Raw genomic sequence first — 22406 nt, forward strand, 5'->3', positions numbered from 1 at the left:
ACGTCGCACTAACAGCCGAACGGACCGTTTGGCTCGGAATGACAATGTGCACGCGCCGCTCGTATAGGAACGACGAAAACGGGCTTCGTAAGGAAAAATGGAATGGGGATGGGTATGTATACACTCGAGCCAACGACGCACCGTCTCGTCGGCACTTTGGCGGCGTCGCTGTCGCAATTAATGAGTCACGCGACGAGCGAGCGCGCACAGGCTCAAACTGGAGCGCGGGCGGCCGGTGGTAGCGAGAACGAAGGCGCGGTAATTACGGAGCGCACCGCTGCTTCTCTTGTGCGCGCGGAGACATTATAGCCCACGTAGAGCGCGGTCATCCACGCTCTGTCCGACAGGCATATAGCCTGCGTGCGCGCGCGCGTGTTATCTGTGTGTATATATGTATATGGAAGAGGAAAGTATTTGCTCTAGCGTGGTAACGTCGGGGGAGGTCCGTGGGCAGCTGTGCGTCTGCGCAGCACAAAGGAAACAGTGATAAGCGAGAAAGAAAGTATGTATGTCTCGTGTACGGCGAGCTCTGCTGCATGGGGTGCGGTCGTTGTGCGTGGTGTGACACTTCGCGGAGCGTCCTTGCGCACTTGCTGGATGAAGCCAATGTGCGAATTATCTAAGAGCATGCGCGGCCTTTCGCGAGGCGCGAGGCCTCGAAATGGCTATCGCTGGTGGGCGCGCGCGATCACTGAGCGCTCGTTTTCGTTGACACCCTTTGCTTTTTTTTTTTGTTTCGTACGTGGTATACACAGGAGGAGGATAGAGATGGGATCCCATCTCTCCTCGGACGAGACTCGAGTCTTGTCCGGGTACTCTCCTTCACTGACCGGTTAGACCTTTCCCACTGCTGATCACAAATACGAGATTAGACTCGAAGCGATCCGCGCAACAGCGGGCGGCGGCGGGGCCGTTTGTACGTCTTTAATCGCAACCGTAGCCGAGTGTGTAGTTTAGCGTGCGTCGTTCTTGTTCGATTGCGTATTTTGTTATACTCCGCGCTAGGGACGACACGGTGTGGAAGTAGCGCGCGTTTCTTTTATGAGCGAGTGAGAAAAAGAACACGGAGATGGTCAACAAGCGTGCGAGATCGGTAAAGATAAGCCGCGTATAAAAACCTGGAGGAAGCGCAGCCTGTTTAATCAAACTCGGTGGTCTCGAAGAGCGAGAAATCGTGACGGGACCGGTCTGGCGTGGCCGTATACATGCGTGCGAAAAAAAAAAAAAAAAAAAAACAGAAATCATCTAACTAAAGCATTCACTTCTTGATGTTTCAAACACGCCAATGTGCAACAGTGTTAGCCAATGCATAAACACATCCCATTAAAGCAAACAAAAAATAAAGAAGAGTATAAAGCGTTTCTTTTTGTCATTTATTATTATTATTATTGGCTTTTAATGGCCATTCATTTGGGGAAAAGAGAAAAGCTTTCTTGGAACTAATCGAAGATTGATACTTCCGGAAAATAATACTTTGTTGTTGTCATTGTTGTCGATGATGATGATAATGATAATGGTGGATGATGATGAAGCGAGTATACGTTGCGCTATGAGAAGCGAGCGACATTACAGGATATCACTCCTCAATTCACTTCGCTTTAAATATTTTTAAAGTGATTCTGAATAAGAGTACACGGACTGGACATTTTAGGTGTTGGCGTTGAAGGGAATGTCATAAATAAAGGTTTATGCTCTGCTTTATGTAAGCGAGCAATCTAAAGCTCGATGTTGTGCCATTTACGCGCCCGAGCCAGAATCTAGAACAACTCCCCCAAGAACTGCGTTGTCCTTGGTTCTCAGTGATGGCTCGGATCGTCACTCCTACGCTGTACGCCTCCGGCACGGCGTCCAACAGAGCTGCAACTACTTCTGCGGAGACACGTTCCGGTTTCGTGTTATGAACGATTCCTCTATGAAAGTGCGATCAATGGTAATATTTTGCGTAGTTCGTACAGCACAGTTATATAGATAGGACGGGGAGTGGTACGACTGCTTTCCTACATGTACGGTTCCTCCCTTGACTTTCCACAGGCGGGAAGCCGAGATCGAGATGGAGGGCCAGTTCCTGGTTCGACTAGTCTACGACGACGAGATCACCTACAGCCTCGTGCTGGCGGCTGAAAAAGTCCTCGGTCAGTTATGTGAACTCAACGTTATTGAACTATCGCTCGCAGAAAAAAAAACAATAATTATCGTCCAGTATTATTGGCTACATGTTGCTCGTATTATCGTGTTCGTGCAAACTTGGTTACAATAAGAATGCGTCACTTACAAGACAATTTTCGAGTGCCTAATGATCGGCTGTGACATCTTGGCGAACTCTTATGTTATGTGTGGACATTTCGTATGCGTTAATATTTGTGTTTTGTGAACTTTTCTGTTGAGTGGACCCTTTTTTTTTTCTATCGAAGAGCTGGCACTAAGTGCGTGAGTGTTCTTCCATGTGCCTATTTGTATAGTTTTGTGCTTGTTCACTACTTTGCGACGGCAACTATTATGTACAGAAGAGGAATCGCGATTAAGTCAGAAGTCAAGTTTCTCAGGTGATTGACACCCTTTTACGACTTAATTAACGGAGCCAATCACGATCAAGAATATTGATCAAGATCAGGCCCTGTCGCGATCAAAAGTGACCGTGTGACACCGGTATAACTGGCTGAGACATATTAGCGCAAAAAAAGGTAGAAGAAGACAAAGACAGGCGTTTGTCTTCGTCTTCCTTCTTGCGTTCGTCGTTTTTTTTTTTTGTCTATTATGTCTCAGCCTGTTATGCACGACCAACTAGCCCAAAGATTAATTCTTTTTAGACGCCGGTATAACCCGGCTAAATCGTGCTTTACGTGCCCCCCAACAGGCATTGCGGCCGACGAGATCCTGGAGATGTTCGGGCGCATGTTCTTCGACTTCTGCCAGGAGTCCGGCTACGACAAGATCCTGCAGGTGCTGGGTGCCACGCCCCGTGACTTCTTGCAGAACCTGGATGCCCTGCACGACCACCTGGCCACCATCTACCCGGGCATGCGCGCCCCTTCTTTCCGATGCACAGAGAGGCCAGGGGACGGGGCGCTGCTCCTGCACTACTACTCCGAGCGGGAGGGACTCGAACCCATCGTCATCGGTATCGTCAAGGTGCGCTTGTTTGCAGTACTTCTTTAAAACAAAAAGAAATTTTGAGCAACAGTGCATTACAATGAACAAGAGACGGAACAAATGAAGGGCTTGGCTTTGCTTGTCCTGCTATAGTATAGTTACAAAACGTCTTACTGTCCCTAAGAGAAAAACTTTAGCCAATCTTGATGGTGGCTGGCCTTGGCAACAGGGGTGGCGCCAGAAGGGGGCGAGGGGAGTCCCCCTCCCTCCCCGAAGGTGTTGCCTGCTTCCCCCCCCCCCCCTTGTTTTTTGGTCCCCCCTCCCCAAGAGCAAAATTGTCATGTCGAAACACGACGAATAAGATCCCCGTCTCCCTGCCCCCCTCCCCGAAGGAACTCGGTGGTGCCCCCGTCCCCCCCCCCCCCCCCCCCCGCAACACGCACACACACGTAACGAAATCCTGGCATGGCCGAAATGATGCTCGATACTCAATGCATGCTTTTCTTTCGCCGCCGCTCCAAACGAATAGAAAACTGAGTTCACGCATGCAAAAAAAAAGAGATACTTACGCTATTGTTGTTGGTAAAAACAGATGCCGACTAACTGTGACGCATGGCATATCATTAGTGAGGGGCCGACCAACAGCATACGACACTATACGAACAAACATATTTGTGAATTCTGCCGCAGTTTAGCGCTTGAGGCGTGTACTTCAAGCTTTTTGCAGTAAAGAGGCTCTAAGTTCCATTCTTGTAAGTATGGCTCAAGGGTCTGTGTGAAATGAGGGTTTTATTCCGAATAAACTTCCACCACCTATCTACGCCACCCACTCACCCTTAAGGTTTCGTTCATGCAGAGGCGTCCTATGTTAAGGAAGAAGACTACCCATGAGGACCTCAATGAGCTTGCCCTTAGTTCGGTAAACCTATTTCCATATTAATGAGAGCGTGAAGGCATGACAAGAAAGGTGGTCATCGCAAAGGCCTCTACAATTCTTACGTTCCTGTAACCACGAGAGACGCGACCGTATTTCACTCTATGCACAAATTGCTCGCGTTACAGTTTGTCTTCGTGCGTACGAGCGTGCAGCCGTCCTTATAGCTGCCTCCTGGCAACATAGAAATACAGTCATTTGGTTTCGTGTTGCCTTAGTAAAGGCACATGCAGCTGCAGGGGTAGGGCAACAACCACTCGGGCCCACTTCGTCTTCATTTTTCTCTTCTTCCCCGAAGGCCCGAAATGAGACTCGATACTCAGTGCATGCTTTCCTTTCGCGGCCGCTCCAAACGCGAAAGTGGCACCCGTTGCTATATTCGAGGTTTGCAAACATCATTTCTCTCCGCGGCGGCGACGGCTGCCGCTTCTCCGACGGTGTACCGGTGTATATACACTGAACCGGTTTCGCACGCTGCGTCCTACGAAGTTTCATGGGCAGAAAAAAAAAAAAAGAAAAGTAAGCAGTGACCGCGACTTCCCTTTCACTGCGTGGCTGTCGGGCACCTTCAGAGACACTGTGTACACGCACACAGACGCACATAAACTCTCACTCTCACCGCGGAACTCGAAATAAATTGCATCGTCAAGTCAATTTTCTTTTGAAACTCGCTCTTCTGTTGTGTTTCTCTGACTTTTCGCACCTCGACGAACACACGCACACAGAATTAGAGAGATAGGCTCCTTGGCGAAAGCTAGAGCTGTTCGCCTGGCGACACGCCTTGACTGGGATCGCGACGGCACATTAAACGGTGCACACAGGTCATATATCAAACCTAACCTATATATACATATGATAACTACGTTTAGAGACGCGACAGCAGCTATACGTCGTCATTCCTGCAGTTATATAGGTTGGCGAGATGCAGGTCAGGCGGTCGTCAAAACTCCGTTTATTTTTCTCATCGACCACAGTTTCTGTCTGTAAAAAAAAATAATAAAGAAAAACCCTCAAATATAATATTTGATCTCGTTTAATAACACGCTACATCCACCTTGTCGTACCCGTGTTCGAGAAAAGATTTTATTCGATCGCTCTTTCTTGATTTGAATACGAGATCATTGCCATTTCTTTTGTCGCAATATTCACTGGCTTGTACGATCTTCGCCCGCGTGTCTACTACGTACCACGGAAGTGTTTCACAAACAAGCGAAACCGCATACGTCCAAATAATAGGAAAGCACTCCTGCAACCTTCGGCCTCTTCGACCCTTACACAGGTATACTTACAGCTAGTCGTAGACACTGGCTGTAGCCTCCGGCCGTGTTTTCTCATTCCAATCCTGCTCCTGTGACGGGCTGCGCGCGCACGTTCGGATAATGCGACGACGCGATGGCGGGAGCAACACGTATTTAACCTATACTGTCATGGCGAAATGATCCGACCTCCAGGAATCGTTGCGGTCCCTATTCAAACTCGCCTCCGCGTGTAAGCGCAAACATTTCGCTTAACAGTTCGTCGACCTCTAGCGCGGTGTAATTCTGTTGAACGAACGGGAAAGCAATTGCACGCACAAATCGAATGCAAGATAAAAAAAAAAAGGCAAGCTTTTCCTCGAGGTTACACACGGGGCGTTTGCGGTCGCCATTCGATTCAGTAGATGATGTTTTTCTTTCATCATTATCTTTTTCCCCGGCTGTTGACCCTGGCGCTGCGCACGCGGAGGGTCGCTGCTTGTGATTTGCACGAGCTGTTGACAGAAATGACAGGCTCAAAATACTGCATGATGGCCAACATCCTGCTCGTTTTATTTGGGACGAGGATTCCGATACTGAAGAGGAACACAAAAATGCGAGATGTCGACGTACGCAAGATTATAGTCAAAACAGGGCCGAATTCATCACGTGGTTTGAGCTTTCTCATTTCTTGTTTCTTTTTATGAGCGGTCTTTTTGCGACTTCACGGGGGTGACGAAGGATTTAGTTTGACGTCAGGCTGTATGTCTAAACACACAGAAACAGCTGGTTCTTTCACATTTCCAGCGCACCGCACGCGCTAACTTTCAATGTGGCTTTCAAATCAAAATGAAGTGGAGGTGAAGAAAATGCGGTGATACCGCCACCAGATTAGGGGGGGCGGCCGCCCCCCCCCCCTCATCACCTAAGAGGGGGCGCAAAATCTGCCCCGTACATTGACCCGTCTAGTCACCTAAGAGGGGGGGGGGGCGCGAAATCTGCCCCAAGCATTGACTTAGTAGGGGGGGGGGGCGCTGCGATGAACCTTTGCCCCCCCCCCCCCCCGGGGGGGAACCCTGCGCACGCCTATGACGATCTCTGTCCTAGACTATAGTGTGAGGGAAGATCCAGACCTGGAAATATACCGTCTAGCTTATATTGCAGGAGGAAAGTTACAAACGTAAGAACTTTTCATTTGCTCGTAAAGTAACCGCAATCATTGGTGAAATTACCGAAATATCTGGAAGCGACCGTAATCCTTGACTTTGATGTCTGGTAGTGGCATTCGCGCGTCGGCATTCGTGTGCCCTGGTGTATTCGTTAAGTTAAACTTGTGTTTCGCGCGCCTTCGAAGCTGATCTCAGAGGCCACATAGAAAGAAGTGCGTCGTTGAGACCCGCACCGCCAGGCGCCGCAACGATCCCAGCAGCTTTAGAGGCAACTTAAAGTTTGCGCGCGCGACGCCAGCGCCGGATACTCCCCTGGTGGGCCGCTGAAAACCTCGAGTGTCGTCGACTCGCCCGCGGAAGCGATTGCGTGCTGCCGCGCGCGCGTTTTCGGCGGAGCGCGTGCTGCCGGTGATTGCGTTTCGAAGTTGCAAATAAAGCCACGTCATTTCACAAGTCAGTACGCACTGTTCTTATGTCGTGCAGTGCCGCATCAGCCTTGAGAAGATTTAAGCACTCAATTGAACTGTGAAACTGTATATTCAAGGGAAATGCACAGGCAAAACAAGCGCCAAGCTGTACGCAGATTCAAATCGTCATTTATTTTGCGTGTCTTATTTTGATCATTCTCGTACGGCAGACCGTGTGGTCCTTACGCATACAGCAAGTTTAGTCGACTCCTCCCATATCATCGCTCCCATTCACTACCTTCAGGAAAGAGCACACTGGAACACCAGCTGAAGTGAAAACTCGTTGCGGTACTGCGCCTACCGCGAAATATTTAACACAGTGATCGCGATTGCGTATCTGCACTGGTGCTCTCCGATAACCTTACTTGCGGCCTGCGAGTCCGTGAGGCAGCCGAGTTACAGAACGGGTTCTGTATTCTAGATTCATCACATAAATGCAGTAATGGCGATTGTATTTTTTATCATTACTAACTCGATTAGTTTATTCTGATAAACCTTTGAAAGTCCTTGTATCATTTATTGTACGCAGTATTCACCAAAACAAAGACCATTTCTGATCGTTTTATAAATGTCGCTCATCCAGTGGACTATATGATGTCAAACATGTTTGTGCCTAGCAAAAGCGGGCGCTCAAGCTACTTAACTTTTCCTTTTTTATTTCAAAAGCGTAAAGAGGCCATATTGGTCCAAGGGATATTGCAGCATTCGTTCTTTCTATACATTGACTACTGTGTACAAAGCCATTGTAATTGGTTACTAAAAAATCTCGCCCGTGATTCTGAGGCAAAGCAGCACAATATGTTATCATTCGCTCAAGGGCTGCTAGCCGAAACAGTGTGTGTGTGTGTGTGTGTGTGTGTGTGTGTGTGTGTGTGTGTGTGTGTGTGTGTGTGTGTGTGTGTGTGTGTGTGTGTGTGTGTGTGTGTGTGCGTGTGTGTGGTGTGTGTGTGTGTGTGTGTGTGTGTGTGCGTGTGTGTTCGCGCGCGTAAGCATCTTCGTTTCCACATATTTTAGCAATGTGGCTCAAACGTTCCTCTGAAATGATATTGGAAAGAAATAAACAGCAGTCGTGTTTTTTTTCTTCGCACTATTCTATTTTCGGTAACCGCAGGACGAGGAAAACAGTCCACCTTATCCTCGGGAATACCGAGGTCGCAGAAGTTCTCGTCATAAATGTTCTGCGCGATCAAGGTGCCATTTCTTTTCACCATTCTAAGAGCATGGCGCACTAATTTATTTTCAACCTTTCATTTTCTCGACCATCTGGGTATTACCATTCGAGGTAATTCTTAGCCAGTCTCTTGAAAAACGTGCTCTACACCATCTCCACCGACCCCGCGAGATCACGACACGCATTAATATAACGCTAGAGCAAGCGCAGCGCGAGGTTAGCGCGCAAGCGCGCTCACATGAGCACCGCGAGCAAGAGCGCGCGCACTGCTGCTCAGCACAGCGTGAGAGGAGAACGCCTGCACGAGCGCCTTGAAGAGCGCACGCGGAGCGCGAACAGAAAACGAGAGAGGAAGAGAGAGAAAGCACGCGCGCGCTTGCAGCGAGACAGAACGCACGCCGACCACATAACGAGATTTCCGAAAAAGGGGGCGCTTTTCAGAAGCCCCCTGGCCCAGGTTTTCTCGTCTATATGCTTCCTAAAGGAGCCATATGCAAACTATCAGCTGCTCACAAGAAAAGCGTCTGCTCTTTCAATGAACTCATTCAATTAGTTTTCATTAATTATTCCGAAAGTTAAATTGCACCTATATTAAGTAAAGTTATTCTCCGATATCATATGTGTCTGATATAACTGTTAACTTGAAGCAGAAATATTGATTTCGTACCAGTTTTATTTTTTTTTTTTGCATTTTCTGTTCGGAAAACCGTAAGTAAGTTTTCACATAAAACTTTTGAGCGCGAATAGACGACGTAGGACGAAGAAGGGAAACACACACCACAAGCGCTCTGGTGTGTGTTTCCCTTCTTAGTCCTACGTCGTCTATTCGCGCTCAAAAGTTTTATATGAAAGCGCGATACCAACTGGCCCACCTAGCAATCATATGTTACAACGGAAGTGCTCGACCGGAAATGCTCGGAAATGAAACAAGAGTGTCGCCCGTTGCCCGTACGACTAATAAACTTAAATTTTATCGCATGTTCAGGCTGTGGCGAGCAAGCTGCACCACACCGAGGTGCAAGTGGAGCAGCTCCAGGGTAAGGAGGACGGCCTCGACCACGTCCAGTTCGCCATCCGGGAAACTGGTCAGCGTCCGCGCACGCCGGAGCCCGAGCTCGAGGACTTCTTGGACGCCGAGTCGCTGCAGGAGAAGAAGATCAGTCCGGCCACGTTTTGCCGCGCATTTCCTTTTCACGTCATGTTCGACCGGAACCTGAACGTCGTGCAGGCCGGCACTTCGGTGACTCGTGTGCTGCCCACCCTTGCACAGGTGCGGATGCAGCAAGCTAACTATATGTGTTTCTTCAGCCGGCTATATTTATGGTCGAAAGTACGGCCGTAAGAAGTGCAATCTCTCTCAATTAAAGGGGTCATGAACCACGTACCCCTCGGCCTTGGTGAAGAAATACCACCTGCGGAAAGCAGACACTACAATGAACAGCTTAGCCAAATCTTGCAGTTATGCGCGGTAAGGAGCGTCTTGAAGCGGAGTGCGAAGTGGCCCTCTTTTCATACAGAGGCCTGTGCTCACTCTTTTTGCAGCTGCCGGCTCCTGCTGTTTGGCGTCACACAACAGATACCATGCTATTGGCCTAGCTGACATAAATCAAGAGCGGCGTTTGGATCAGATGCGCGTCTTGCCACGGGATGCCGTCACGTGCCAGCGCCGCACTCCATAGTCTGCTAACATTACACAGCAGCCACACTAGCGCGCACTGGAATCACAGCGGGTGAGAGCGATCGCGTTTGATCACGCGCTCCCAAGGTCATGGTGCGCACTGACGTAACTTTACCCCGTGTCATCCCTCCATGTGCAGCTTCCAGCGCGCTCGTCGGGACGAGAAAAGAGAAAGCACTTAAAGCACGTGACAATGATCCCTGTAACTCCGCTCGTTCTTGGCAGATTCGAGAAATTTTTGGGGCAATTGATTCGTGAGCCAATAAACTCTTGATAATGAGGTCATTCGATGAATATTTGAAAAAGTGGTTCCGGACCCCTTTAAGATCCCTTTTCCTTGTATACCTGCAAAAAGAAAGGGCGTGTTGACGAACACGCAAAGGCCTTTCCGCGCTGACGGTGCTGAAGCCACCGAGCAATACTATAAGGCATACGACGGGGTCATTTGCTTACACGCAGGAGAACAGCCGCATCTCGGACTTCATGGAGCTGGTGCGGCCTCACATGGAGCTGACATTCGACAACATCCTGGCGCACATCAACACAGTGTACGTGCTTCGCACGCGGGCCGCGGCCGGCCAATCCGGTGAGCGAGCCACGCGCATGCGCCTCAAGGGCCAAATGCTGTACGTGCCGGAGACCGAGCTCATGCTGTTCCTGTGCTCGCCGAGCGTCCTCAACCTGGACGATTTGAACCGGAGGGGCCTCTACCTCAGCGACATCCCGTTGCACGACGCCACACGAGACCTCGTGCTCCTCTCCGAGCAGTTCGAGGCCGAGTACAAGCTGACCAAGAACCTCGAGATACTCACCGACAAGCTCCAACAGACATACCGGGAGCTCGAGGACGAGAAGAAAAAGACGGACAGGTGGGCTGGGACTTGTTCGTAGGGTAGAGGTATTCGCCCCATCGTGAAGCAATGAGGGGTCTGACAGCGATCATTGGGGCCGCGTATACGTGTGCACTGTGTATTGCTAAGTGGTAGCGCTGTCTGGCTCATGGAACAGAGCATGAAAACGACCACTGCGTCTTCGCCCATTGCCTATCGGTGCTGTATACCAAAAAGATTTATTTGCCGAACACATTCCGAAGGAGCGTTTGCTTGAAACGTTACGCTGCAAGGACTTTAACCGTCTAACTGCTTAATTAAGAAGAGATCGCATGAATTCATCTCCAGAACTTTATGCCAGCAGCAACCTTATGTACTGTAGAAGACGGGCCCCTAATTCTCTTAAAGTTGGTTGCTGCTTCGGCTTCACGGATAGCTTTCGGTGTTTTCTTGTATACCATAACCGGCGCTGTCAAAATCATAGCTGTACCTTCAGTTGGCTACAGACATAGGTCGGCAAAAAATGTGGAGCTCACTCAGACTCACTCACGAAACATATCTTACCCTTAGAGCTCACTCGGACTCAGATTCACCAAACTTTTCCTCATCCGGACTCACTCGGACTCAGACTCACCAAAATATAATTCACTCGAACTCACTCAGACTCAGACTCACGGCTCAATCTGAGTCTGAGTGATTCTGAGTGAGTCGACTCATGAGTCCGTTAGCTAATAATTAGCCTTTTTCTACCATAATGTCAATGCCCTTTAACGCCAATATCTCGCATAATCGGTGCGCTACTTAGCATCTTTTGATCTCGTACCTTCAAATACGAGTTATCTGAGTTTTCAGTTAAGGACCTTTTTATTGAAAGAGATGACTCACACGAGATATTTTTATCAGTAACTTCCCGTGAAAAAGTTTGCGGGGGGAGGTCAAGGCACTTCCTCCCCCTCTCCCTCCTCAACTCACGCCTCTGATCAATAAATATTGAGCTGACGTATGAACGGTAGCGCGTTGAAGTACGTGGGACTATACGTGAGTATAAACATGAGCCGACATAAGGCTGATAGTAATGCTGAAGTAGGGTAGATAGGACCATAGGTCGGCAAAAAATGTGGAGCTCACTCAGGCTCACTCATGCAAGATATTTTGCCCTTAGGGCTCACTTGGACTCAGACTCACCAAAATTTTCCTTAACCGGACTCACTCAGACTCAGACTCACCAAATTTTTCCCAACCGAACTCACTCGGACTCAGACTCACAAAAACTTCACTCACCCGGACTTACTCAGACTCAGACTCACGTCTCGATATGAGTCTGAGTGAGTCTGAGTGAGTCGACTCATGAGTGAGTTTGCCGACCTATGGCTACAGATATCTAAACTTTCCGTGAACTTGCTTCGTAGTTAAACATATTAATGTGCTCTAACTGTAGAGCAATAACCGCAATATTAGCCACTCATGCCCCAACATATTTTCTCTTGCAGGCTCCTGTACTCCATCTTGCCACCGTCAGTCGCCAACGAGCTCCGCCATCACCGACCCGTGGCCGCCAAGAAGTACGACTGCGTCACCATCCTCTTCAGCGGCATCGTCGGCTTCAGCGCCTACTGCGCCCAGCACTCGGACTCCAAGGGGGCCATGAAGATAGTCAAGCTCCTCAACGACATTTACACAACCTTCGACGTCCTCACCGACCCCAAGAAGAACCCTAACGTGTACAAGGTGACAGATCCATCCGCACAACTATCGTGCGCTTATTTAAGCATATAAATTTCGCTCCTACATCCCCTTCGTCCTTCTAACAAGTGCGTAAACAGCATACGTTCTTTAACGTGATGTAATTAGAGGTATCCGAGTGCCGATTCCGAAGGCGGTGCAGCTAACTAATCGTCTCAAAGCGCGAATAAACTATAGTATATATTTATGTTGCGCACGTCCAGCAATAACGCGCAATTCATCTTTCATGGTGGCGGCTAGAATATTACTGCCGGCGGCAAGTTATCTTCCTTCCACTTTACTTTCTTCACACTTTATACTAATTACAACGAATAACATCCCCTATACTTTCTTTGGCATTATTGTCGGTTAGTTCTCATTAATATAGTGGCGGCGGCAATACAATGGTGCGATGTGTGCGCACAGGGTTTCGGGCATTACCTAAGGATTATATACTATACGAACGCTCCTTCCTCATTAAAAAGAGTCTTTACCGAGAAAGAAATTGAGAATGCTTCGCACTAGCGGTTCCAAGCCTGAAGGAACAGCGGAGCTGGGCGGCCTTCCTTGTTTCTGTTTATTTTTCTCTTTCTTTCTTTCTTTTTCTTTATCTCTCTTCTTTCTGTATCTCTTTATTGTCTTTTCTTTCTCTATCTATTACATTATCTCTCTTTCTCGCTCTTTGTATCTTTCTTCCCTTTCTCTCTGTCTCTATTTCGCGCTTCGTCTTTCTCTCTCTCTCTCTCTCTCTCTCTCTCTTTATTTCATTCTCTCTCTTTCTGTCTTTCTTCCCTTTCTTTCTCTCTATTTCTCTCTTTCTTTCTATGATATGCTTTACTCTCACCCTCACTTCCATTTGCCACCCCCCCCCCCTTGCTTTACTATACAAAGCTATGTTATGCTCCGCTAGCGTGCCTGGATAGCCGAGTGGTTACGATGCTCGCCTTCGGATCGTGGCTACGCGGGTTCGAGTCCCGCCTCGTCAAGAATTTTTTTTTTTGCGAAGAATACCTCTCTTCCTCTTTCTTTGTACCTCTTTCTTCATCTTTCTCTCTATATTTCTCTCTGTACTCGTTCTCTCCCCCATAAGAGTTATCAGAATTGTGCACCGGGCAAATCGGTGCACGTGTTCTGTGAGCGAAGCAGAATATGAAGAGGAAGAAGAGGACGTAGAGAGCGCGTGCCGGTTCATGATGATGATAGTTTTTGTTCACGGATTACGGACTCGGCTTAAACAATTCCGCTGTTGATAGGTGACGTATACATGCGTGCACGGAGGAGGAACAAAAATAGGGCGCGTCACGTGGCAATTTTGAAGCGCAGGCATAAGAAATGAAACAGGAGCATGCTGGGAATTGTGACCAGAGCATGGAGCACGAGGTGCAAGGGGCGTCGGAGAAGGTTGACTTGCGGACGCTATAGGCGCGCTCGCTTGTCAATTTCTGTTTTACAGCAGAGCTATTATGGTCGGGGTTTGGTTATGGTTGTGACATGAACACGAGCAAGTGGCAGCTTCAGAGAAGGTTGGCTTGTGGGCGCTAGGCGCGCTGCCTCCTCTCTATGCATGGTGGCGAGGCCTTAAACCACACCATGTGCTGCGCATTCGCAGGTGGAGACGATTGGCGACAAGTACATGGCCGTGAGCGGTCTGCCCGAGCCATGCGAGAGCCACGCGAGATGCATTGGCCGCCTGGCACTGGACATCATGGATCTGTGCAAGCAGGTCAAGATGAACGACGACCAGAGCGTGGTAAGTACTGGACGGCGCGGCTGATATATAGTTGTCACGTGGCGTGTAACTTTTCTGATGTATTAATCTTTACGACTTATGCAATTAAGTAGAATATTAAATATAGTGTGGCTTGCTCCATGCAATATTTAATGAAATGCATTTGGTCGCGTCCTCTTAGAGTTCATGGGAACATTCTTATGCCTCGTTTAACGTTAGTTGAGACACCACCGTATGTGTGATCAGCGCTGATTTGCCATCGTGCTCTTTACGCAGCAAGTGACGATTGGCATCCACTCCGGAGAGGTGGTGACCGGAGTGATAGGAAAGCGGATGCCGCGCTACTGCCTCTTCGGCAACACCGTCAATCTTACCAGCCGGACGGAGACCACGGGAGAGAAAGGCAGAATCAACGTCTCCGAAGACGCCTACCGGTACGCACCCAAATAAGCCACGCTCCTTCTTCGTCGAGGAACTGTAATCAGTGTAGACCCTAACCTTCATGTTCGCAAACTCGCCACTGGCTAAAACTGCCAGCAGCAGTTTCATGCTCGGGAGCGTCCTTTCATTGCATTGCCACCAACTGGACGTTTAATATGCCTCTTAGCCTCAGAAATACTTCTTATGAACTTGAAGTATACTAGACCTTAAACGGGCCCTGCAGTACTTTTTCAGCAGGGTCAGAAAACGCTGCCGATCGGTAGTCGAGGCTCCCGAGAATACTTGAGCCAAGCATTATAGCGCAGCCCGCTGCCTGGAATTTACAATTAATTCTCAAAGTTAGCTAGAAATCGTTCCCTTTTCTTTCTACAAATGATGCCATATAACCAAATTCAGGGCCATTGGCTGCTTTGGGCATCGTGATTTGCATAGTTACCGTGGCCGCCGCGGGAGGCCGCCACGTGCCGGCGCTCGCTCGCGATCACACTGAAAGTAAGCCGCTCGTTCGAAGGGAAAAAAAAAGAAAACGTGCTCAAGGTCCTGACGCGCGCGTGACGTAACTTCTTTGTTACGTCACGCGCGCTAAGCAGGGAGAGCTAAGCAGGGAGAGATGTTACGTCACGCGCGCGTGACGTAACATCTCTCCCTGCTTAGCTTCCAGTGTGTTCGCTGAGAGCAATTGCGGCATGCGACAAATCTCTGTAGCTCCGCTCGTACTTGACGGATTGTAAAAATTTTTGCGGCGGTCGAGTCGTGAGGCGGTAACCTCATTTAATGAAGCCATTCGATGGTTACTTGGAAAAGTGTTGCGGGGCCCCTTTGAAACTCTTAATTACTCCTTTGTATGAGTGCAGCTGCTTACTCCGTTTTTTATTTCCCTTTCCGGAGTTATTTACTTGTTTATAGGATATCGTTTACCATATGGTGAGGCTCATGAAGAGCAAAGGTGTTATAAAATGAAGGCAGATCAGTAAATGCCACCTGTGTTGTATTACTTTGCGAACGTTGTGTGCATGTTTGTGTACATGTGATCCAGTTTGCGTGTTTCGATGCTAATTTAATTGAAGAGCGAAAAGCATTTTTTTCTTTTTGATGGTTATAAAAATTTACTCCCATATTTACCTGGAAAAGCTCCCCTATGGATGTAAACAAAAACTCCCCTCTGTCCATCCAAAAACCCCGTCCTGTTGGGGAGTAAATTTTTTACTCCGTCCGGACGGTGTTTTTAAAACCCCCATCAGGGCGTGCGCTAGAGGACAAGCCATTTACTCCCATCTCGGCTTACTTTTGCTAACAGTGTGAAACAGATATACATGTAATAAAATACTTAGAACAACGTGATGCTAGCTAGTATCTTTCGCGGTGTTTAGAGGATTTGTAGTTGCACTTCTCGGCTAAATATTAACATTGATAATACTATTACAAGTAACAAATTTGGAGGACATTTGATCTTCGCCTTCAAGAGTAGAACGCGATAGCGTATTTGGGCCACGTTCGCATCGCCTTCACTATCGCTATCCTGGCTTCGTTTCTCGGCAGACGCCTCAACTGTGCCGCCAGGAAACGAACGCCTGTGCGCTTAACATAGGCCCTATCAAACTATCCTAGAATGCCTATTGCATACTGCAAGTACCGTTACGAAGTGCCCACTACGCCATAATTCTTCCAAAGTACCCAGTACGCGTCCGTAAGGCAACACGTCACCTGCCCACTGTGTTGATGCTGTTGCTGCTGCTCCTGCTGACGATGACGATGATGATTGATTTTGCCTGAGCGCTTTGCCATGGGTAGGCCTTTAGACCACCCACTCTTTTGCGTAATTCGTATGTTTCTACACCTGGTGAAATTCTACGCTACTGCCACGTAATACTGCATGCGTTAAGAAGAATTCTCGCACTACATATTATTCGTATATTTTTTCTTTTTTCGAAACAGTTTCAAGCACTGGCGGGGCCATCTGGTAGATCACCTGATTTCCACGCAGAGGGCCTGGGTTCGATTCCCACTCGAACCGAAAATTTTTATCATTTGTTTTATTTGCATCTGTCTCGATTTCTCGCTCACGGACGACGCTTTGTTTTCGCTCACAATCAACGACGCCGACGCCGTGATTTCTGCGAAACGAGCTCTCTAACGCTATCGCATTAAAAAACACCGCCCAAACACTCCGTGCAGATGGTTAACAAGGGGAGCTGAAACATGCGGCCCCGGTGTTTATCACTGGATTAATCCCGATGGTTCATTAAGGTATTTCTCAACTATTGGTTACGTTTGTCCAGAAATATTAATTAGTGTTCGTCGCCCGTGTGTTCCCTTCTTCATTCGTGGACCAGTGGCGAGTAGCTGGAATTCACACAATTTCGGTGCAGGGGCGGATCCAGGTGCCTACTGGGGGGGGGGGGGGGGTGTAGGGGGAGGGTTCTTTAATTTGATCGTGTGTGTGGGGGGGGGGGGGGGACAGATGAGGAGAGAGGTAGAGGGCGGGGACAGGGTTCTCAACACAATGCGTGCTAGTTGGTGTGAATCCACGGTGCTTCTTTAGCGCGAAACGACACAACAAGAAGGAAGACAGGACAATTAAAGCGCTTTGTCCTGTCGTTTCGCACTAAAAAAGCACAGGATTTCCCTTCCCCATTTTGAGCAGTGGTGGCCGAAGCAACCTGGCTAAGGAGGTGGACGGCAGGCACTGAAGGGAGAGGGGAGGGAGATTTGGAGCGATCGCCCCCCACCCTCTCCCCTCTGGATCCGCACATACGCGCTAGGAGTTTTTGCGCACACAGGACGAATTTTGATTTTGCCTAGCCATATATGCACAGCTTTGCTGTAAAAAAAATATGTGAGCATTCTTTAAATTGCCAGTATCATCCGTTCCGTGCACAGGTGTCTGCAGCAGCCGCAGAACGAGGACCCGACGTTCAAGTTCGATTTCCGAGGACCAGTCACGATGAAGGGCAAGAAGGAACCGATGAAAGTCTGGTTTCTATCCCGGAACCCCGATGCCAAAGCAGCCGCGTAACGACGTGCATCCGCCACGTGACCACAGCTGCAGCGAGGAGAACGACGACAGCGCCACGCCGCAGAAATATCGCGCGAAGTGTCTCCCGAATTGACTTGTTTCGAAGCGGAGAATTGAAACCGACCAATTCTTCTGTCATCAGGGATGCTATTCTGGACATTGTCAAATTCCGCCATGTTGTCAAATTCCACCATTAGTTAATCCTGATCGATTGGCACAGGGGGCTGTCAAGGCCTCCGTGATTGACTTAAAGTACCGCCATTACGAAATATGACAATATGGTGGAATATTTGACAGTGTCCAGAATAGCACCCTTGTTTGCAGCTAGATTCGGTGTGCTGCTGCATGCGCTCCCTACTATATTCAGACGCTGCCTTGTTGTATAGCTTGTTAATCGCCAACGCTAATAACGGACATGGAACATCATATAGATAGCACTTGTCAATTTATATATTGCGTTTCGAGTCCCTGATTGGCGTTGGCAATAACACGCCACATAAGTGAAGCGGCTGCAACTTAATTCTGAGCTGCTTTCGTTGTTGTTGTTGTTGTTTACCAGTGTTAGCTCATTGTATTTTGTATATGGCACATTAATGGAGTAACCGTATGAGTGGAAGCACATTTAGACAGCGGCCCGTGTGGAATTCTTAGATTCTCCCGCTTATTTCGTCCTCTAAATCGTCTTGCACACCACTTACCTAGTTTTTCGGTATTACCTTTATCTTTTAAAAATGCTTCTCGTCCTGTCACATCGGCCGTTGGCTGCTACACTTTGGTAATGGAGGGCAAAGTAGCTGTCTTGTATTCGCAGGTAGATTGGTTTCAACGAGAGCAATACATAATCGCGAAGAATGAGTGCATTTTCGCTGAACCAGCAAAAAAAAAAGTATTTGATCCCGTCCCGCTGATACATCCGACCAAGAGCGTTTGTATGTTGTGATGTGTGATTTTCGTGTACTGTGATCAAACAAGCAGTGGGGCCTTTTGATTTCGCTTGCATCCAAATGGTGGCGTCGCAAACTACCACTTTGTAGGGTGCCTCGATGCTCTTGTTGTCACGTCCGCCACTGAAGTGCCCACCCTTTCACTCAAGCCTCACGTGCGTGCCAATGCAAGCTCGCACAGTGGCTTAATTGGTCTCTGCGCTTCGAAAAGATGCCTGGATGATGCGTGCCCCAGTGCACGAAAGCTTTTTACAGCCGTGTGCTGCCGAGGAGTGGGCACCGACATGGCGCAGACGTCGCCACCTTCCACAAAGCGGCGGTGGAGGAAAAGCATCTAGGCGCCCTACGATTTTGTCTTTAACGAGAGACAGAGGGGGAGGGAAGTGGGGGAGGAGAACGAGGAACGGAGGAAACGGTGGTGTCAGTGCGTCTTTTTCACATTGTTACAAAGAGAGATAAAAGAAAACGTGTCCACGAAGAGCCTGACAATTAGGGAGGACTGCTTTCTGACGAAGGAATGCATGCACTTCTTTTTACCTAAAGCTCATAGAACGTATTTGCTCGTTCTTAACAGCTCTCCGTGATAGAACACGTAGCAGAATAACGGAAATTTTGATAACATCGGTTTATACCTTGAACACGGATGACGAGGGGACGAAAGCCCGGCAGTTATTATTCACCCTCTCTGCTAAACGTAAACGTATGCGAAACAAGACTCAATGTTAGTAAAAGGTGAGTCTTTTGTTCACTTGCTTGGTGTTCTTTTTGAGGAAGTGGTGGGTGGGTGGTACGTCAAGTGTTCAATACTTGAAATAATGTGGCCTGCCGTGAGTGCAAATCGCATAAGCAGTTGTTACAAGTGTTGAGAATGTCAACTTGGTATGACGCGCTTCTTATTCGGGATCTGAGGGCTGAAGCTTCTTGTACATAGACGCGCTTGAGGGAGAAAAGAGCACTGCTTATTTCCCGTGTCATTCTTTAGCCACGTGTGCTTTTGCCTTTCGTTCATGTCCTGCACTCGTACGCTGCGCGCGCATCTCGTTTAACTGACATCAGCGGAATCTACATGGAAAAGAAACACCCAATTTACTCTTGTGTGCACATTCATTTTGTGAGATTACCGCACAGCCACCCAGAACTGTACATACGCTCGAATGAAAAATAAATAAAATGTTGCCAATGTAACGCAGTTCTGTACTGAATAGCTCAGAGAGATTGGTAAAAATAAATGAAGAAAGCTGTGGTAAGTACAATTTTTATAGCTTTCTTGGGTTGCCACGTTTATGTATTCATGGAAGCATGTACGGATGAAAAATCCGTCAGCAGGGGGCGTCGCTGAAGCCAACGTTTCGACAAGCAGACTTGTTTTTACGAAGGAAGCAACTGCTTTGCCAGCAGTTGATGCCTTCATCTTCCATCTTCCCTTGAAGAATATGTCTCACATGTAAGCACGTGCTGTAGACGTCAAACTCTGCCCAGGTGGCGCTACGAAAAAAAAAAAAAACGCCACCAGCACCCTCATCGCAGACCTGGCGCTAAGTGGGTAGTGCAAAGAGAGCCATGCGCAAGCGAATGTGCATATAGCAGGGGCGTAGCCAAGGGGGGTGTTGGGGGGGTTCAAACCCCCCCCCCCCGAAATTTTTCAGTTTTGCTTGCGTATATAGGCACGCACACATATAAACGCACGTACGAACATACATAAAGTATGGTTGAACCCCCCCCCCCCCCGAAAAAAATTTCTGGCTACGCCCCTGGCATATAGGCCACATTACAACGCCCTCTTGTGTCGAGGCACGGTTTCCTCAAAATCAACGACCTGGAAATATTCTTCCGCCAATTCCACGCTTCATAAAAGTAATAATTAATAATTGTTGGGGTTTAACGTCCCAAAACCACGATTTGATTATGAGAGACGCCGTATAGTGGAGGGATCCGGAGATTTCGACTATCTGGTGTTCGTTCTTTAACGTGCACCTAAACCTATAACTACACGGGCCTCAAGCATTTTCGCTTCCATCGAAAATGCGCTTCAGAAAAGTAGGAAGCTCATCAAAGCGAACTGCGGGTACAATGCAAATGAAGTTTCAGCTATTTCGGCGCGCTGCTACTCGCAAGCACAAGCGAGCATCGCACGACATGAAGTTCGAGGCAAGCCCTCCGACGTCCGTTCTTTAGCGCCCAAATGCGTTAAATTTGAATATATGCATAATGTTAAAGCGATTAAGTACTTACACGATCAATTTAGTTGGCTATATATGTGTATTTTACGATCGGTGATAGAAAGCCCGCGCTTTACTAGGAACGAATGGCCGGCGATTTTCGCGTTGTAGTTGCATTCTCCCTTCAGCTCTCGCTTCCCGTGCGCTGGACTGTTTTATTATGCATCCTCGAATGTTCTGTTGACGGTTGTCTTCCGTTTGTACATACTGCAAATGGGGATAAGCATAGGCGTGCGCAGGGTTCCCCTTCAAGGGGGGGGGGGGGGCGAAGGTTCGTCGAAGCGCAACCCCCCCTCCCAATTATGTCAATGTATAGCGCTGACATTTCCCCCTCCCCCCCCCCCCCCAGAGTCGCAGCGGACCCCCCTTCCCTATTATGTCAATGTGTGGGGTTGACCTTGCGCCTCCCCCCCCCCCCCCTCTTAGGTGAATAGGGGGAGGGGGGGCGTGCGATGGGGATAAGTGCACGTTCGCTTTCGTGGGGTGCAACCGAAGGCAAAGCAAATCTGACGGTGATGACGACCAACATTTTGCGATTTACTTGTATGACGCACGTGTCAGCATTTGATAGTTAAAACCGGAACATTGAGCCTTCAAAACGTACATGCCTGATGCTGTGTGGTGACGACTAGTTTAGATTATGGGAGGCATAGGCGTGCGCACAGAGGCCCCCCCCCCCCTAATCACCTACAAGGGGGGGCGCAAAATCTGCCCTGTACATTGACCCTTCTTGTCACCTAAGAGAGGGGGGGGGGCGCAAAATCTGCCCCATACATTGACTTAGTAGGGTGGGAGGGGGGGGGGGCGCTGCGATGAACCATCGCCCCCCCCCCCCTGATGGGCAACCCTGCGCACGCCTATGATGGGAGGTCATGGTGTGCGTGATGTTTATCGCGCGCGTGTCTCGAGTCTGCCTCTAGCTGCTCACTCCGTGTTACACGGTACGCACCGCGGTCAGAGACTCCGCTTGGCTTCACAGTCAAGCAGGGGCGTAGCCAAGGGGGGGGGGGGGTTCAAACCCCCACGAAATTTATCAGTTTTGCTTGCGTATATATACACGCACACATACAAACGCACGCACGAACATACATAAAGTATGGTTGAACCCCCCCCCCCCCCCCCGAAAGAAATTTCTGGCTACGCCCCAGCAGTCAAGGTTGCTACGATTCGTCGTCAGGGCTTTGCAAAACAATAGCAGCGCGAGCCACATTATCACACTACTTCTCATGCGACCGGCTGTGGAGAACGCGAGTAATTCGCTTACCCAACACGTTCAGCGGACCGCATCTAGCGCTTTCTGCTTCGTATGACAGCTATGTAAATCGGTAGAACTGACCGTTATTATTCAGAATAAGTCCTTTGTCGGCATTGCAGCGTTTCTTCGTAGCGCGCGGAGCTGTCGCGTCTGCTTTTGTTTTAGATCCTTCTGACGAGTGATCCAACAAGCACTTACGGTGGTACGTTCGGTGGCGCGTCCGACTAGCGGAGAGAAATTCATAACTCTCTTTCCGAGTGTTAAATGCTCAAAAGACATGCAATATTAATCTCAATTGTTGTTTCGCACTCGCTAGTTGCACCTGGTTCCACAGCAAACTTTGCGAGGGAGTGGGACTTGCACGACGAAGCAGCCCAAAAAGACGAAGACACGAGAAGAACAACACAAGACAGGCGCTGCCTGTGTCGTTCTTCTTCTCGTGTCGTCGTCTTTTTGCGCTGCTTTTACCATGAAGATCAACCAATTAGCCCAGTTTTGCACGCTAT

The 22406-nt window shown here is 48.7% G+C and overlaps 1 protein-coding gene across 1 annotated transcript in view; it reads left to right on the forward strand.

Moving 5' to 3' along the window:
* LOC119383493 (guanylate cyclase soluble subunit beta-1) overlaps positions 1 to 19611 on the forward strand; it is a 35003-nt gene extending 15392 nt beyond the window's left edge. Inside the window, exons 3-10 of the mRNA XM_037651659.2 lie at positions 2032 to 2132; positions 2855 to 3129; positions 9052 to 9336; positions 10204 to 10613; positions 12065 to 12302; positions 13906 to 14046; positions 14302 to 14459; positions 17347 to 19611. Of these exons, the coding sequence (XP_037507587.1) occupies positions 2032 to 2132; positions 2855 to 3129; positions 9052 to 9336; positions 10204 to 10613; positions 12065 to 12302; positions 13906 to 14046; positions 14302 to 14459; positions 17347 to 17482 (1744 nt within the window). The 3' untranslated portion in view covers positions 17483 to 19611. The remainder of the gene's footprint in view (positions 1 to 2031; positions 2133 to 2854; positions 3130 to 9051; positions 9337 to 10203; positions 10614 to 12064; positions 12303 to 13905; positions 14047 to 14301; positions 14460 to 17346) is intronic.
* The last annotated feature ends 2795 nt before the right edge of the window (positions 19612 to 22406 follow it).

The sequence above is a fragment of the Rhipicephalus sanguineus genome, chromosome 2 (assembly GCF_013339695.2).
Source record: "Rhipicephalus sanguineus isolate Rsan-2018 chromosome 2, BIME_Rsan_1.4, whole genome shotgun sequence".
Classification (NCBI taxonomy): Eukaryota; Metazoa; Arthropoda; class Arachnida; order Ixodida; family Ixodidae; genus Rhipicephalus; species Rhipicephalus sanguineus.